This window comes from Corvus brachyrhynchos, unplaced genomic scaffold, assembly GCF_000691975.1.
Source record: "Corvus brachyrhynchos isolate BGI_N302 unplaced genomic scaffold, ASM69197v1 scaffold114, whole genome shotgun sequence".
Lineage (NCBI taxonomy): Eukaryota > Metazoa > Chordata > Aves > Passeriformes > Corvidae > Corvus > Corvus brachyrhynchos.
The window spans coordinates 8,946,744-8,962,401 of record NW_008238337.1 but is presented as its reverse complement, the minus strand read 5'-3'; the positions used below and the strand labels follow the sequence as shown (position 1 = coordinate 8,962,401).

The 15,658-nt window shown below is 47.1% G+C and overlaps 2 protein-coding genes across 3 annotated transcripts in view; both read right to left on the bottom strand.

Moving 5' to 3' along the window:
- Nucleotides 1–354, bottom strand: part of LOC103616110 (carbonic anhydrase 15) — a 7,107-nt gene extending 6,753 nt beyond the window's left edge. The window contains exon 1 of the mRNA XM_017734741.1: nt 239–354. Coding sequence (XP_017590230.1) covers nt 239–354 — 116 coding nt within the window. The remainder of the gene's footprint in view (nt 1–238) is intronic.
- A 3,210-nt stretch (nt 355–3,564) lies between these two features.
- Nucleotides 3,565–15,658, bottom strand: part of DGCR2 (DiGeorge syndrome critical region gene 2) — a 25,186-nt gene continuing 13,092 nt past the window's right edge. For both annotated transcript variants that reach the window (XM_017734993.1, XM_017734994.1), the window contains exons 6-9: nt 14,519–14,722; nt 9,971–10,123; nt 9,291–9,527; nt 3,565–8,518 (exon numbers count right to left, since the gene is read on the bottom strand). In XM_017734993.1, coding sequence (XP_017590482.1) covers nt 8,277–8,518; nt 9,291–9,527; nt 9,971–10,123; nt 14,519–14,722 — 836 coding nt within the window. In that variant the 3' untranslated portion in view covers nt 3,565–8,276. The remainder of the gene's footprint in view (nt 8,519–9,290; nt 9,528–9,970; nt 10,124–14,518; nt 14,723–15,658) is intronic.

The window sequence follows — 15,658 nt, the reverse complement described above, 5'->3', positions numbered from 1 at the left end:
GGCGGGCGGAGCCCACGGGTGCTGCGCTCCCCGCCTGGTACCATCCCGCTCTCCATCCCCAAAGCTGGAGGTCGGCAGCATCCCCGCAGTGCCCCATCCCGCCCCCGCACAGTGTGTGGGACTACAGATGGACTTCAGGGGCCTGCCAGGAGGCGGAACGGGCTGGGGACAGCAGCTTTGGCCCACCCCCTCCCCATTCCTTGCAGACACAGGCTGTGGCACATCCCCTCCCCCCAACTTTGGGAACTCCCCAGCCAGCAGCGGGTCCTGCATCTCCCGTGACTGAGCGTGATGGTTCCCACCTGGTGATGGGCAGGCGGTGCCATGGAGACCCACAGTCCAAACCCAGCTCATGCCTGCAAGCAGAGGCCCCTCCCTGGACAAAGCCCAGCGAGCACCTCCTGGAGCCCCATCCTCGGGGCCCAGGCAGCCTCCACAGCCATGCTATAGGGGACCCCTAGTCCCTGCAGTCACCAAGGAGCCACACAGTGCTGGGGCAGGATTCAGCCCTTTCCTCTCCAGCGGGCACAAGGCTGCACTGGCTCACACTCACAGCCATGGGACACTGACTGGCCAGTGCAGAGGGGCAGTGCTGGGGCACCCACCCGAGCAGCACTCGAGCCCAGTGCAGGCATCCCGTGCTGGTGGGTGCAGCTGTTCAGCTCCTCAGCACAGAGTGAGCATATGCCATCCCATTGCACCGGTCCAGGCAGGTCCCACAGGAGCCAGGATCTCAGCAGGTAGGTAGGAAGGGGGTGAGAACTCAGGAGCATGGTGTTATCACGTTCTCCTAAAATATCCGTGCCATCTTCAGGCAGCAGAGGAAAGGAGGCCAAGGGGCCCAGCCTGCAGCTCCCCTCGCCGGCACTTGGCCCTGGCCGGGAGCACTGGCGAGTCACTGCCAGGATGAACAAACCCAGGAGGCAGCGGGAAGCAGCCTCCTGCTACCGGCTTGGCCAGGGATGGGCTCTGGCTCAGCAGAGCTGCTTGGCTGCTGTGTGCTACAAGGGGCTCATCCCCAGCAGTGATTCTTTGGGGCACCTTCTTCTCCCCCAGGCAGCACCAGCCCCAGGCAGTGCCTGAGCAGCACCGAGCCACGTTTGGGCCCCAGTGCAGGGCACAGAGGAGGGCGGCAGCACAGGTGTCCCCATGCCTGCTCTGGATCTGCGCCATGGCTGACACTTGGCCCCTGCTCCAGGGATGAGGTAGTCTGCAGAGGGCTGTGGTCATCCTTCCGGAGAGAGCCGCAAAGGGCAGGCAGGTGGGACAGAGGGTCGCACCAGCTCTGCAGCCTGCTGCCGACTGCTGCCGGGAAAGAGAGGAGCTGTTCCAGCACTCGTGGTACCAAGACCTCCCTTGAAAACATGAGCCCACCAAATGACCCCTCTTCCTACACACCCACAGCAGGACTGCCCATATTGCCAGGTGGTGGGGAGAAGCCCAAGACTCTTGGGGTCAAGATGAGACTCACTGCACCATGGACACTTTTTTAGGTTTTCAGGCTTCTCTAGTGGTGATTTTTAGCAAGGGGGGCAAGAGCAGAGTGTGGGGCTCAGCACAGCCCCAGAAAGAAGCAGAAGCAGAGCAAGGAAGCAGTGGGGTCTACAAGGCATGTGGAAAGGCAGTGGCAGCACCGCAGCACTGTGCCCTGCCCTGCTCCCACCCATCCCCACTGTTCTGCTCCCTAGGGTGCATGGCTGGCTGCTGGCACCCGTGCTAGGCGGGGGAAACCTCCAGTTTCTATAGGAACCGGATCAAGCCTTGAAATTGCCGGCCTTGATGACGTGGTGTGGTGGTGGAGCTCACAGCTGATCCTACAGCTTTGAGCCGTCCTCATAGGGCGACCCCACATCCATCAGCCTGCTGCCACAGAGCCAGGAGGCAGCGAGGTCCCCGCAGACACGCATAGTCACAGCACCAAGGGCAAGAGCCGTGATAAGGGGAAAAATACCAGCGAAAGATAAAAATAGTTACTTAAGCTGCAGCCATCGACTGGTCGTGGGCACGGTGACTCCCTGGTGGGAACCCCCACCACGTGCACCGTCAGCTAGCCCTGCGCCAGCACACGGCAGAGCTGCCAACAGCTCCTGGAGGTAAATCCTGCACTGCCACGAGGGAGCCTGGCCGGGGACCCGGGCTGACAGGAACAGTGACAAGACCAAGACTTGAGCCGCCAGAGTGTGGTTCACATCACCCAGGGATGAGTGCACGAAGAGATGCGGGCATCCAGGAGGCAAAGTTCACAGGCAGTAAATACTCTGATCTTTGATCCCCATAATAAGCTGGTGCTAGCCCAGGAAGAAGGCCGGGAGCGGGGCAGGGAGCGCAGCAGGAGCCGGCTCCGGCGCCGGCACAAAGGAGGCACTGTGGCCGGCAGATGCGCTCCGGCCGCACGCCGCTGCACAGCCCCTTCATTCATCCCACGCTCCCACCGCCGCCGGGGTCAGCGACATCTCCCCCCCCAGGGCCTGGCACCCCCGGGGTCACTGCCAGCACACGGCCCCGGCGCGTGTCTGACACGCTCCCCCGCCCTGGCTCTCTCCCAGGGGCTGAGTGCCCCGGACACGCCGTGCTGGGCACAGCTGCTCATCACCCTCTCAGAAAAACGCATTTTAAGCTGCTAAGAGCTTACAGCAGGAGGCTGCCCAGCAATGTCGTGCCACAGCACCCGAGGGCCAACACAGACAGCTGCCTCCCACACGTGTGTCCCCGGGGCACGGAGGGGAGCCCCGAGAGCCGTGGCTGTGCTTCGGACAATCCACGCTGCTCCCTACGGGAACTGTCCCGTCCCCAGGCAAGGGGCAGGAGTCAAGGGCAAGGTGTATCTGCACAGGATCTCCCGGCACCAGCAGAGCCCCACGGGGGGGTCCAGGGCAGACTTGAGCCCCTCCAAAGAGCTCGCGACACCAGACAGGCGCTACGGAGAGAGAGATGCTCGTCCCCGCAAGAGCAGCAGAGCGGGAAGGGCCGCGTCCCATCGCTCTCAGTCGAGCCAACATCGCCGGGCTGGAGCCGCGATGCAGCTCTGGAGCTACGCTGTTCAGGGCCGCGGAGGCGGCTGCGGCGGCAGCTGCCCTCTGCAGGCACAGGGACGGGGGAGCCCTCCCCGGGCCGGCAGTGGCAGGGCCCCCGGGACGCCTTTGAGCAATGAACGCACCCTGCGGCCGCGAGCGGGGCACGGCCCGGCACTCACAGCAAGCACTGCGAGCCCGGCGGCTCGGGGAACAACACGGAGCTGGGAGTCTGGAGCACCCTCTCCTTCTGCGGAAGCCCCTGCCCCTGGACTCAGCAGCGTCCCATGGGTTTGGAGTGAGCAGCAGTAATATGCTGCCCTCCATTGTCTTGGGTGTAAACCCAAGACTTTCCTAAAATTGCACTAACACAGGTAAAATCCCACTGGAATCGGTACCCACAGGAACTCTGGCAGCCTACCTGCTCAAAGTTAAATGCATCTATTGATCCCTTTGCAAGATCATAGCTCAGAAGTGTGATTTAAGAAAACCCTCCTTCGCAACACTGGGGAACCACATCGACGCAGAAATCAGAAGACACTGGGACACAACATTTCTCTTACAGAACACAATTTATTTGGCATTTGGATGAAATGTTTCTCACAGCATCTTGAAAAAAAAAAAAAAAAGATTAGTGCCAACCCCAACGAAGTTAAAACAAAAACCAGTGTCACAGGGACTCAATTATTATAGTATCAAATTTAAATTCTACATGGTATTTCACAGAATATCAAAATCTTTTATACACTGCCACAGTTAAGTCCAGTCACAAACCAACTACATAGGAGAAGCCTGCAAGTGCAGTGCTGGCTAAAATGATTTTCCAGAGGAACGTAAAAAGCAGTGTCTCATTCTCTCGCAGCCTCCCAGGCGCCCTCAGCCCAACACACAGGGATGGTGCAGCACAGCCACCTCTGCTGCCATCAACCCTGACCCACTCAACACTCAAGGGGCACATACTAGAAAATTAAAGCTATGTGGTACTGCAGCAGGCAGGCAACGCTGACTGTTGTTAGGGGGAAGCGCATCTTCATCACCAAAAGCATCTATTCCAAGGAAACACCTATTTCACTTGGGACTGGGGAACATCAGAAGCAAACATACTAACTTTGATTCACCTCCTCTACACGCAACTGCTCTAATTTTACGGTCCAGCTCCCAACTTGCAAGGGAAATTTAAAAGAAATTTCTGCATATTACATGTTCTTAGCTAGGGAGAAAAAAGACGTTTCAGCAACTGAAAAAAGGAGATGCACGTTATGGATTGTACGAGGCAACGTTAAAAACATCAGTGTTTTGCCACTGAGAAGTCACATCTGAAAGATAAAAACATCTTTAAGTACCAGCTTCAAATTTATTTAACATGAGATGGGAAAAGAATGGTAATAATTTCTGGTCACAAAAACCATTTTCTTCCCAAGTACTGAAACAGGCCATCACCCCATGACACCTGTGGAGGCAGAGCACCCACCAACTGCAAGATTCAGCCTTCAGAAAAAAACGTCCACCTACTTCATTCTTCTAGATCAGTGTCCTGCTGTGCATGGCTAAAGGAACAGTCTGGGGCTCCAACTACACAGGACTGAACATCACACAGACAAGCCCCTTTTACACCTGAATGACAGTGCTGATCTACCACAACAAAACCCAGCACCCCTGTAACATTTTACCTCTACAACTCACCTAGGACAGAGCCAGAGGCTGCTGTGAGACTGTGGATGGGCATCACTTACAAACCAGAGTGTCTGGGGCTGCTCTTAGGGAACAGCGGAGACCTCAATATGGCACCACAGTACGGGGAAGCTGAGGAGCAGCTTTGTCTGACGCCAAATCAGCCAGGACAAGACCAGCCCTGCACAGAACCAGGCACTGGGACTTTACGATGACTGCGGTCAAGGACATCCCGAGAAAAACACACCCTGGGCTCACACGTGCTGCTGGAAACCATGTGGCAATGCCATCTTCCAGCTGGGGCTGCAGGGACACTTAGGATGCATCAGTTGTTAAGAAAAACATCCAGAGATGTGAACGGCAGTGGGGAAAAATCAATGCAGGGAGTAACTCCAAACATCTCATCAATCTAATGGCAATCAAACCAGAGAGGTTTTCCTTGGGCAAGCACCAACCCTCTGTAATTGGCACTCAGGACAAACTGCCCACCAGTCACCTTGCCAAGGGCAAGGAAGGTTTGCTGAGGAGTCCACTGCTGTCAAGAAAACTTAACTCTTCCCCAGTTGGTCCAGAGGTCTGAGTAGTTAGGACATTTTCTGCTACAAAGGCTCTTACTGCAGGAGAAAGTACTCAATGTGAACAAGCTACATTGAAAAGGGAAAAAAAAAAAAAGACAATTTTATTGCCAAATTAGAAGCTCACCGAGAGGTAAACGAGCTGTACTTAGTGAGCTGCTCCATTCAAGGCAGAATTTCCCTTGTTTACAGTTAAGATGAACAAGGATAGGAGAAAACAGAGAAAATAGCAGCCTCCTGCCAATATACCGGTGGGAAAGGCTCAGAAGCAATGGGGAAAATATCACACTGAGGCTTCTACAAAGAAGCCTCCATCTGGAATAGCTACAACCAGGAGCCACAATGAAGTTGCCAGTTGTAACAGAGCTTATTTGCAAATAAAATTAACCACAGAACCAAAAGTAAAATACAAAAATATCGAACAGATTCCTGCACTGTTAGGTGAAGTGTGAGGTAAGGTATCTGTTCACCTTAGCCACAAAACACAGCTTCAGAGACTGAACCAAGCCCAAAGGCCTTTTGTTATTGCGCTAGGATACTACAATGAACAAATATTCCATCTGGCTTCAAAAGAAATTGGAAATTTTCTATTTTGCACTGCTAACAAAATATTTTTCAGGAACAGATTGTAGTAGCATAGACTTTGCATCCTATTTAAGTGTACACTATCACAGCCTGCCCTACAACAGAGTGTAGCCAGCTCGAGAGAAGTATTAACCCTAGAGCCTAGTTTCTATCTCAGTGCTTAGCTTCACCTAGCTGGACGCAGCACAAAGGTTACTGTCTACAGTATGTATAGAGAGAGATATATATATGTGATATATATATATATCACCACCCAGAAACACACGCACACACACACGCATTCGTACCTATAAAACTAAAGAAAAATCAGTACATACAATGTATAAAACGTATGAATGTGCTCAAAAACGCACAAAACCCGCTTTATTTTCATACTTCAGAAATGCTCAATAATTTGTACGCATGGTTCTGACTACTACTATCCATCCACTTCATTAGACCAGGACTTGGAACTCGGAGGAGGACTTGGTCAGAGATGCCACAGGGTGCAGAGCTGCTCCTCTCGTTTCATACCACTGCTGTTGGGGCCAGGCACAGCAGAGAGCAGGATGGGGCGGTGAACGGCTCCAGGCAGAGAGGCTTCCTAACAGTGCTTCCTCCCACTCGTGTGCCAGCAGCGCTCCCCAGAACTGTGATTCACACTCTCCGGTGGAGTCAGGGCTGTTTGCGAGTGTCTGCATGTCGAGACACCAGATACAACCTCAATAGCAAAACTCACAGTTTTCTGTGCAAAACGAGTTGAATTGTCAAGACCAATCCCCAAGTACAGTATAAGCCTATAGGCAAGACAGGGAATATAAAGTAGCAGCATATTCCATGGGGAAAGATTCACTGGGAAACCACAACAGTGGGTTAGGATTTGTCATACAAGTATGATTTCTCATCATTACTAGAAAAATAGATCACATACACACCCCCATGCAGTGTTTTCTTCCTGTCCCTCTAGGCTTGTACCCTTCATAAGGTAACAGGAGACCACTCACAAGAGACATTCTTTACAAATTCCTTAAAATTCATCTCATCTGCTGACTGTTACAGTAAGTCAAGGAGAAGCAGAGGCAATGGGAGGATGGAGGAAAAGGGTAAATTATTTGTACACTGAAATCCAAACTTAAATTTAAAATTGCCTGTCAAGGTTATTTTGCACTCATTACCAAAACCAACAGTGCTTAACTTCGGGTTTCGTGAGGGATTAAATGAATCTTTGCCATCTGTAAATTAACTTAGCTTAAAGAGTTCAATATGAGGGCAAAATTTAAGATGACATATCAGACTGAAGCAAACTGCTTTATTGATTTAAGTACACTAACCTCATTACAACCCCTCATGAGACCTGGATAAATGGTCTGGGGGACACAGGGGAAATATCTAGAGCAGGGTTGGCTATTTATGGGACTGAGATAAGGAATGAGTGTCCAATTAGAATTAAACATCACGTATAGGTACATGTTGATCACCATTTTTAAGTGGTTAAAGAAGTGAAATGAAGGGGAGGGAACACACATGCTAAATATAGCATGCAATAAGAAAAACAAGAACAGTGGTCTTTGATCCAGGCCAGTTTTGTGCAACTGTTCACTATAAAGAAGTTAAACTAGCAAGAAAATACCTCAATCTTCCTTATGGGATTAGAACAAACAGGGGCTTCATACAGTGAACTCAGACTGCATCCAAGTTAATTGCTCCCCATCTCTTCCCTAAAGTACTTCCTAACACATGTGAGGGTTCTACCAAAGGGACATCACACAGACCCAGTTTTCTTTGTGGGCCAGAAATTTATCCAACAATAGGGGATTTTGCAGCTACCAACAACAAATAATTGTAATTGCAAGTCCCGGTCTTCTCAGTACTTGTCACATATTGCGTAGACCATTCCTCCTCCAGTTCCTCTGGTCAAGGCAGATCAAAACCCCAAGTATTTTACACAGTGTAACTCTTGCTGGCATGTGTCCCACTCCATAAAACAGGCCCCCAGCCCCCTCCCCTGCAGCTCCATCTTCTCTGCTTGAACAGTGATTGCCCCTACCCTCCTTTTCCATTGTCTGTTTCCTGGGTCCAGTGGTATCCAGCCAAATCCAAGCAGCTTTTTTCTGATGTAGATTTTGATTCCTCTCAGGTTAAGAAAAAAAAAAAAACAAACCAACCCAAACTACCCATACTTTTCACCTCCTTAGAAGTCAAAGGAATTCTCTGCTCTCCTTTCCACAGCCAATGGAAAAAAAGAGCACTTATACAATCCATATTTACAGGACAAATTGATTAGTGAATGAATAACGACAGCCAAAAAACAAGAGGCACGATCCTAATCTAGAACATAAAAGCAGTGTTTGAAAAACAAAGTGGAGATTCCTTCTGAAGTTCAAGCCATGGCTTAGTGTTTGTCTGTGCAAACAGTTGCTAAAACTCTCTGACTGGTGCTGGGCGTTTCACTCCTTTATACAATGGTGTTGAGGGAACAGTGGCTGTGACGGCTGCCTGTCAAAGTTTCTGCTGGGGTATTTTCGTTTATGGGTGTGTCAGGAGGGACAAGAAAGGTGCTGCTGTCAGCAGAGTCTTCCAGCTCCACTGGAGAAGGACCAACTGAGGGAGGAAGTGATCCCTCTGTAAGCTGTGGGGATACATCACAGTTTCCTAGTGATGGAGGACTGCTCTGCACAGTCTGAGAAAGAACTCCATCTGCAAAGGACAAAAAACAAGCAGAATCAGAATGAGAAATTTATCATTTCATGTTCCCAAACAGGTTTACAATCTGTATTTTCCTGGTTTTGTGGTAATGCACAACAAGATGAGACTGCAAAAGAGGAAAATTGTGTAACAAAAATAAAACTTTGACGTATAAATAAGATGCTTGCACTAATCAGGCTCACTTATCTTGTGAAATATGCTGCTATAAAATCCCAAATTGGAATGATTTCTAGAGTATGTGAATATCACAGCTGCAAAACTGAAGAGCACTGGGTGAATCATTAGAAAGTGGTATTTTTGGTCAATTTTTGGGGGGTGTGGGTGGGGGAAGCAGGGAGAAGAGAAGAGGCTGGATACATTTTATCCAAAATCTCTTGTACTTGACATTTGTTCTACTTCTTAATACCAAACTCTATCAGCCTGTCTTCAAAAGGCCAAAAATGGTCTCAGCATGGTAGAAAAAAGGTAACCAGCTAACCCATCCAAGGTAAGGCTCAAAAATAGGTAAGGTTTAAGAGGTAAAGTGCTTACAGATTGGACTCCACTTCTAATTTAGGTGATTCAAAGAACCTTTGAGAAAAATCAAGCTCAATGATACATTTTAACAAAAGACTTCTCCCTCACAAAAATTGGAGATTTTTTGGTAAAATGTATTTTGTCATCACAATTACTAAAACACATGATTACAGCTTTAAAAAAAAAAAAATCCATCCTCTAGCCAAAGTGAAAAAGTGGGAGAAAAGAGAAATTATTGCCTGCATACCTGGAATGGAACAAAGGATGCTGTCTGGATTTACAGAAGCCTCATAAGGAGGAGGTGGGTCATCGGGATGTTGAATATCTGGGTACTTGTAAGCAGTATAGGGTGGAGGTGGATCGTGGAAATGAAATGCTCCACCTTCCCCATCGTCTGAAAGATGCAGCGGAGTAAGGCCAGTTCCAAAACCATCGGGACCATAATCAAAACCAGGCATCCTGCGGCCCAAGTTGAAATGGTGCACTGTTTCAAGAGAAGGAAAAGGAGTAAGTGACTTAAACTGAAGACGACAGCATGGGATAAAGTCAGATCTCAACACCTTTTTCCACTTTTCACACCCCAGGAACTCATGTCTCCTGAAGACGTAGAAAAGTCTACGTAACCTATACAAGTCAACTTGCTGCAGTTACACAACAATACCCAGGCCCACCTGCTCCCAGTCTGTTTGTCCTGCATCACATCTAAATTTGACTCTAACCTCTCCAAACTCTGGACGTTGTTCACACAGAATATATTTCAGATTTGGACCACATACAAACAACAATATTTTTCCGTTATCCACTAAAAAGTTCCAAGTTTGAAGAACCCACCAAGACACAGGCACAGTCAAGCAAGACGATGACATTTCTCACCTTTACATACATAAACGTGTCAATAATAAGCACAAGGTGAGAGTAGATACTCACAGTTTGCTCCAATCAAAGACTCTATGCGCTCTCTCCGCCTCTGGCGCAGCCGGTGGACCATGAAGAGCAGCAGAGAGAGGATGAGGAAGGAGGAGATGCAGCTCACAATCAGACGCATTCCACCGGCCATTGAGTCAAACAGGCTGTTGCCATCTGTTACATAAAACATATAAAAACAGCCTGTTATTTTTGTTCAAGATTCATTTTTCTTGATGTTCTTCTGTCAGTAACGGAGAGATAAACGCAGAGTGGAGACTCATTAGCCTGGTTTAACACTTCTCCATATTTCAAATATATAAGAAAATCATGAATCATCAGGTGATTTATCTTTTTACTGCAAGAAGATCTGGAAGTTTCTAAGAATATCTTCCTCAGGAAAAGGGGTAAAACGTTGAAAGCTTTGGGCACAAAAATTGGAAAAAAGGAAGGTTAACGGCATTTTGCACATCCACTAATGTTTCCCTGGCATAGCTGATGATGTTATACTAAAGAGGAAAAGGCTTGAGAACTGGCATATCTATACACTATGTAACTTCTGGACATCTTAACCCTTCCATTTCCACTAAAAAAAAAAATCTCTAAACACTGTCACTGTCACCCAGATGTGGTTATCTGAATGCCACATGTCATCAGTACATTGGTTAGCACCACTAAGTGATAGAAACACGGTAATCATCACTCAGGAACTGAAGAGTTTAAGGTGAATGGGAATTAAACCTTTTCCTAGAGTCATCCCAAAAGCAAGTGGCAGAACAAAAAACAGACTCAGGAGCTTAGAACTTGGAGAGCTCTATCCCACTGCTGACCAGATCCACACTGAGAAGGCTGTTGTGAGCAAATTACCACTGTACTCCCAATACCAGGCACAAGAGGTATTAATTTTTCACAATTCAACTAATCACACTTGGTTATGCCTAAGTAGCACATGCACACACAGGTAACTCCACACAAAGAAAAATGACCTAAAGATGATATACTCTGTTCTTTGCACCAACTTTCCATTAAAGAGTTCTGAATGAGAAATATACCCAGGTTAGTGGAAGGCAAGAAACAGATGAGGTGGCCTCACAACCTGGTCACCTGCTGCTGCAGGACACAAGCACTAGCAGGTATGGCCCCTCTTCCCAGCCACTGCAGGGCCACTTTTCAGAGGAATCAGATCCTGGCCACCTCTCCTTTCCCACACCCACCCCAGTTCCAAGAGCTCCCTCCATACTTTTCCTTTCACTAAGAGCAACTGAAGTTTCATCAAAGATTCCTTATAAGAGAAGGCTAAAAGCCTCACAAAAATTTTAAGTACTAGTTTGCTACCCATGCTAGTAACAGAAAAATCCACCTAATTTATATTGTTGCAGCACATGGCTAACAGGCTGGCATTTATTATGTAACGCTTTCTTGGCAACAAGAAATTCATTTAATAGTGCACTGTGCATAAAGCTCGAACATTACACCCTCTCAGATCCGGCTGTGCAGCACAAAAGCCTGGGTGCTGTCAAACCTTTTAGCAACTACCGCTGACAGATAGTTCAACTTCAACCGATGCAGTCCCACACCTCCCAACCAGCACACCCTCCTGAACACCACAGACCTGCCCCTGCTCCTCCTCCATCTTATGGCAATGCTGACTCCATGACCACTGTAGATTACTCAAGGCTGTCGGTAACACTAAAGTGACTTTAGTAAAATACACACATCAGCGTAGGGACCCAGAGAAGCTGACTTTTGTCGTGGGATGGATTCTGGTGGTGCATTCCCCCTCTGCAGGCTGCACTATTAACTGAGAAATGCTCATTAGACCTCAGCCTTGACAAACTGCACTTGGACTAAGTCCTCTTGAGCTTACCAGAAACACTGTCTGTTCCCAGGAACTAACAGGTGTCTAATGAACACCTGTTTTTTAATGAACAGCCTTGGAACCTTATTTTTCTTGCCTGAATAATAACCCAAGTGGAGCGGTATTTTTGTTATTGAACCTTCAAAGAAAGTTACTGACTCAAACTGTGCCCAGGATGAAAAATTACTATGACTAGAGCCCATTCTCTTTTGACCCTATGAACAGCAGTCCAAAGTGAGATCCTTTTGATCTCTCAATTCCCAGATAAGGGGCTCATGTGTATGCCTCCAACACTGATAACCAGGCAGCTGTGGAGCCAATCAAGGCCTGTTAGTAATAACAGACGAGAATTGTTAGTAATAACCAAGGACTATTGGTATTAACATGCCATGAGAAAGAACAAGATTTGTCTGGAGAAGGGGGGCTAGGTGAAGATAGGGCAGCACTTTTCTGTGAGAAAGAACCACATCACAGTACAGTGCAGGTACAAGAATGAGTGGCAGGAAGTGGGCATGGACTACAGGGTGGGATTGAGACCACCAAGGACACCTGAAGCCCACAAAAAACCAGAACAAATTATTTCAGAAAACTTGTTTTTACACTCAGTATAGTAGTGCCCTGTAACCGCACTAGTTTAGTCACTAGAAAAGCTTCTGCACATCAGTTCTTTTCAAGTATTTTATTTCTTCTACTACTTTTTCACAGTTGCAGATCTATCTAAACAAGAGCCACAACAGAAAAATTATTTTCTACCACAACCATGGAGCAGCAATAGACAGACTACCTTGGTTTCAAAATATTCCTCTGCTATTTATCATTAGCTAAATGAGGAGAAGCATCTTTTAAGGGAGTATAGCTGTCACTGCTCAGCTCACTCCTACCACTGAAAATTCCCCCTACTACCGAGTCCTCGAGTAATATTTGTTACCACTTGTAATCACTGCTCACCCACTCACGCTGCAAGAGCTGATTACCTGCCAACCCAACAGCAGGATTTATTTCCCCCAGGTCCCTCCTTGGGTGATTAATTTACTTACTGTTGATTAGTAAACTGTTTTCTTTCCTTTGCAACAGAGCTTAGGGAAGATATATGAAAGAATTGGACAAAGATAAATACATGCTGATTAAAGAAAGTAATTCATTAATTTTTGTCATCTGGAATAGTCATTTGTTACCACCCAGAAGGAAAACTGAAATGTTTAATTTAAAATTTTCAGTGTTTATCACTAGCTGAAGTAACTTCATGATGAAAGAAGTTGGATGACTGCTTGATAATTCCTCTCTCAAAAACTGAGTTACTAAAAAAAACACCAGAACAATTCAAGCAAGAGTACCATGAAACAGTCTCATTTAGCATCAGTACAGAAGAAGAGCTTAAGGATGAGAAAGGATGTGGTAAAATACACTCTTCAAATCAGCATTCATGAAATAGTTAAGACCCACAGCAATAAGCAAGGATTAAAGAACACGACAAGGTTATCCCAGGTCATCTTATCCTGTCTGCTGGATGATGCTTTGCTGACACTGTTCCTGAAGATAAAAAAAGTGAAGCCTAAGTCTTAGCTGATAAAAGTGGGAGGAAGACTCCCGCTTTTTCCCCACTCTTTCACCAACAGACTTGCCACACTAGCTGCGAACATCTGTTAAGCTTAACCCTCAGAATAAATGTGACACAAGGAGAGCCAGTGGCCTTTAATGACTAACTTCTCTAGTTAAGACCAATAAGACTGCAAGTTTGGAAGTCAATAAGCACCCCCTTTATTTGTAACAATATACAAGCCTCTGATAGGAAGAGTTGACCTTCTATCCGCAGGAGTTCAGAACAATAGTTTCTTAATGCACTCAGATAAGATCAGGTTCTTTTAAAATATCAAAAAACCCCAGTGTCACAGAGAATGGTTGAGGTTAAAGGGAACATCCTGAGATCACCTAGTCCAACCCCTGTTCAAGCAGCATCAGCTAGAGCAGGTTGTGCAGGACACAGTCCAATCAGGCACTGAATATCCCCACAGAAGGAGATTCCACAAACAATTAGCTCCAGTATTTGACCATCCTCACAGTAAACTCCAAGTAAGCTACATTTCTTTTCACAAGACTATATATATATATAAATAGATATAGATATATATAAATAACCCCCCCAAAATCTGTACCCCAAAACAGTAACTGACAAACAGTTTGAAGTCAACTTTATTGGCTTTATCGATCCAAAACAAAAACCTGCACTGATAGGCCAAATCCAGTAGGCAAGGTTGTAAGTCCTGATTATTATTGAAACTCTATATAATTTAAAAACTCTGCTTCCCACGTGATCCCTGAATGCAAACTTCCACACACATAAATATGCTCATGACCAGAAAAAGATGCTTAATTAGTGCTCAAGAGAAAAGTGTTTTGTTTTCATGACAACTAAACATGACAAAGGAAATGTACCAGATGCTCTACTAAAAACCCACAGTACTGTCCCTCTCCATATTGAAAATAAATTACTGCTTCTCCTTTCTAAGTAGCATCAGGGATAACTCATTTTTACCAGCCACAGTCTCAAGTGTTTCCTTTCCCATGATTTGAGACCTTTCCCCACAGGGTGGTTGTACCCAGCAATGCAGAGGCACTGCAAGGATGTATTGTTTCAAACAAAGCTATACCCAAAGATACCCAAGTTGAGCACTCAGCTAATTCTTACTGACAAAACTGTAGCAGTAGAGTCTTACCTGGGTCTAAACAGGTAAATTTGCAGCACTCCTTGGGGTCCTTGCGATACTGCTGACACCCCTGGGGCCGCTCACACAGAGCAGCCACACACATCTCAGGTTCACCGTTGTGACACGTGCAGCTCAAACAGGGATCATTCCCTTTAGGAGTGAAATAGTAGCCTTCATCGACAATGTTGTCTTTGATATCAACACAAGTCTGGCCTAGAACAGAAAGGCACATCAATATCCATGGAATCCAGCTTCATTTGTTGCATTAAGTGATTTACGAACATAAGCAGACCACCAGTTAAAATCCAGGCCTTCACATTAAAGAACTTCAAAAAGGTATCTCCAGGGAGTGAGGAAGATAATGGATGGTCTCCAGGGACACAGGGATGATTTTCAGCTCAAAACTGTCAAGGTGAGTTTTAGGTATTTTATGGAACTGACACGCTTTCAAGCATTCTCTCCAAGACAGAGGAAAGCAAGTGGTCTGAGAAGCTTAATCTTCACTGCCAGAGCCTGCTGCAGGCTCCCTTCCTCTTTTCTGGTATTAGGAAAAGCTGGATCTTTTGTAGACCAAACCTGAAGGACACTTTTAACAGGCCAGGATTTCAAAAGGGCCAGGCAATAGTACTTCCACTGTCCTAGCAGTATCCTGATCTCTGCCCAGCAAGGCAAGCTTAGCTGCCTTTTGCCCACTGACCTAAGGGCAGGTGCCAAAACCAGAGAGAGAAAACAGTACTGGGACCTGGCAGCTGGAATGACTGCTCAGGGAGCATGGCCTGTCCCCTCCACCCTACACATGGCTCAGCTGGCAGGGTCCACACGGAAGTTACGACTGGAAGAGACCTGAGGAGGTCTCCAGCTCAATCTCTGACCAAAGCAGGGTCAGCCATGAGGTCCCAACAGCTTGCTCAGGGTTTTCTCTAATCTGGTCATAAAAACCTCTGAGGAGAGCGGCTGCGCAACTTCCCTTGGCAGTCAGCTGCACCCTTTATGACCCTCAAATTAAACAACTTTTCTCCTTGCAAAGAAGCACCACTTAGATCAGGTGATGTTTACGATTACCTGATAATACTGCAAATACTTCTGTTGGTATCAAGGCTTTTGGAGTACAGAAATGCAAGATACAGAACAAAAGCCTTTCCCCCCCCC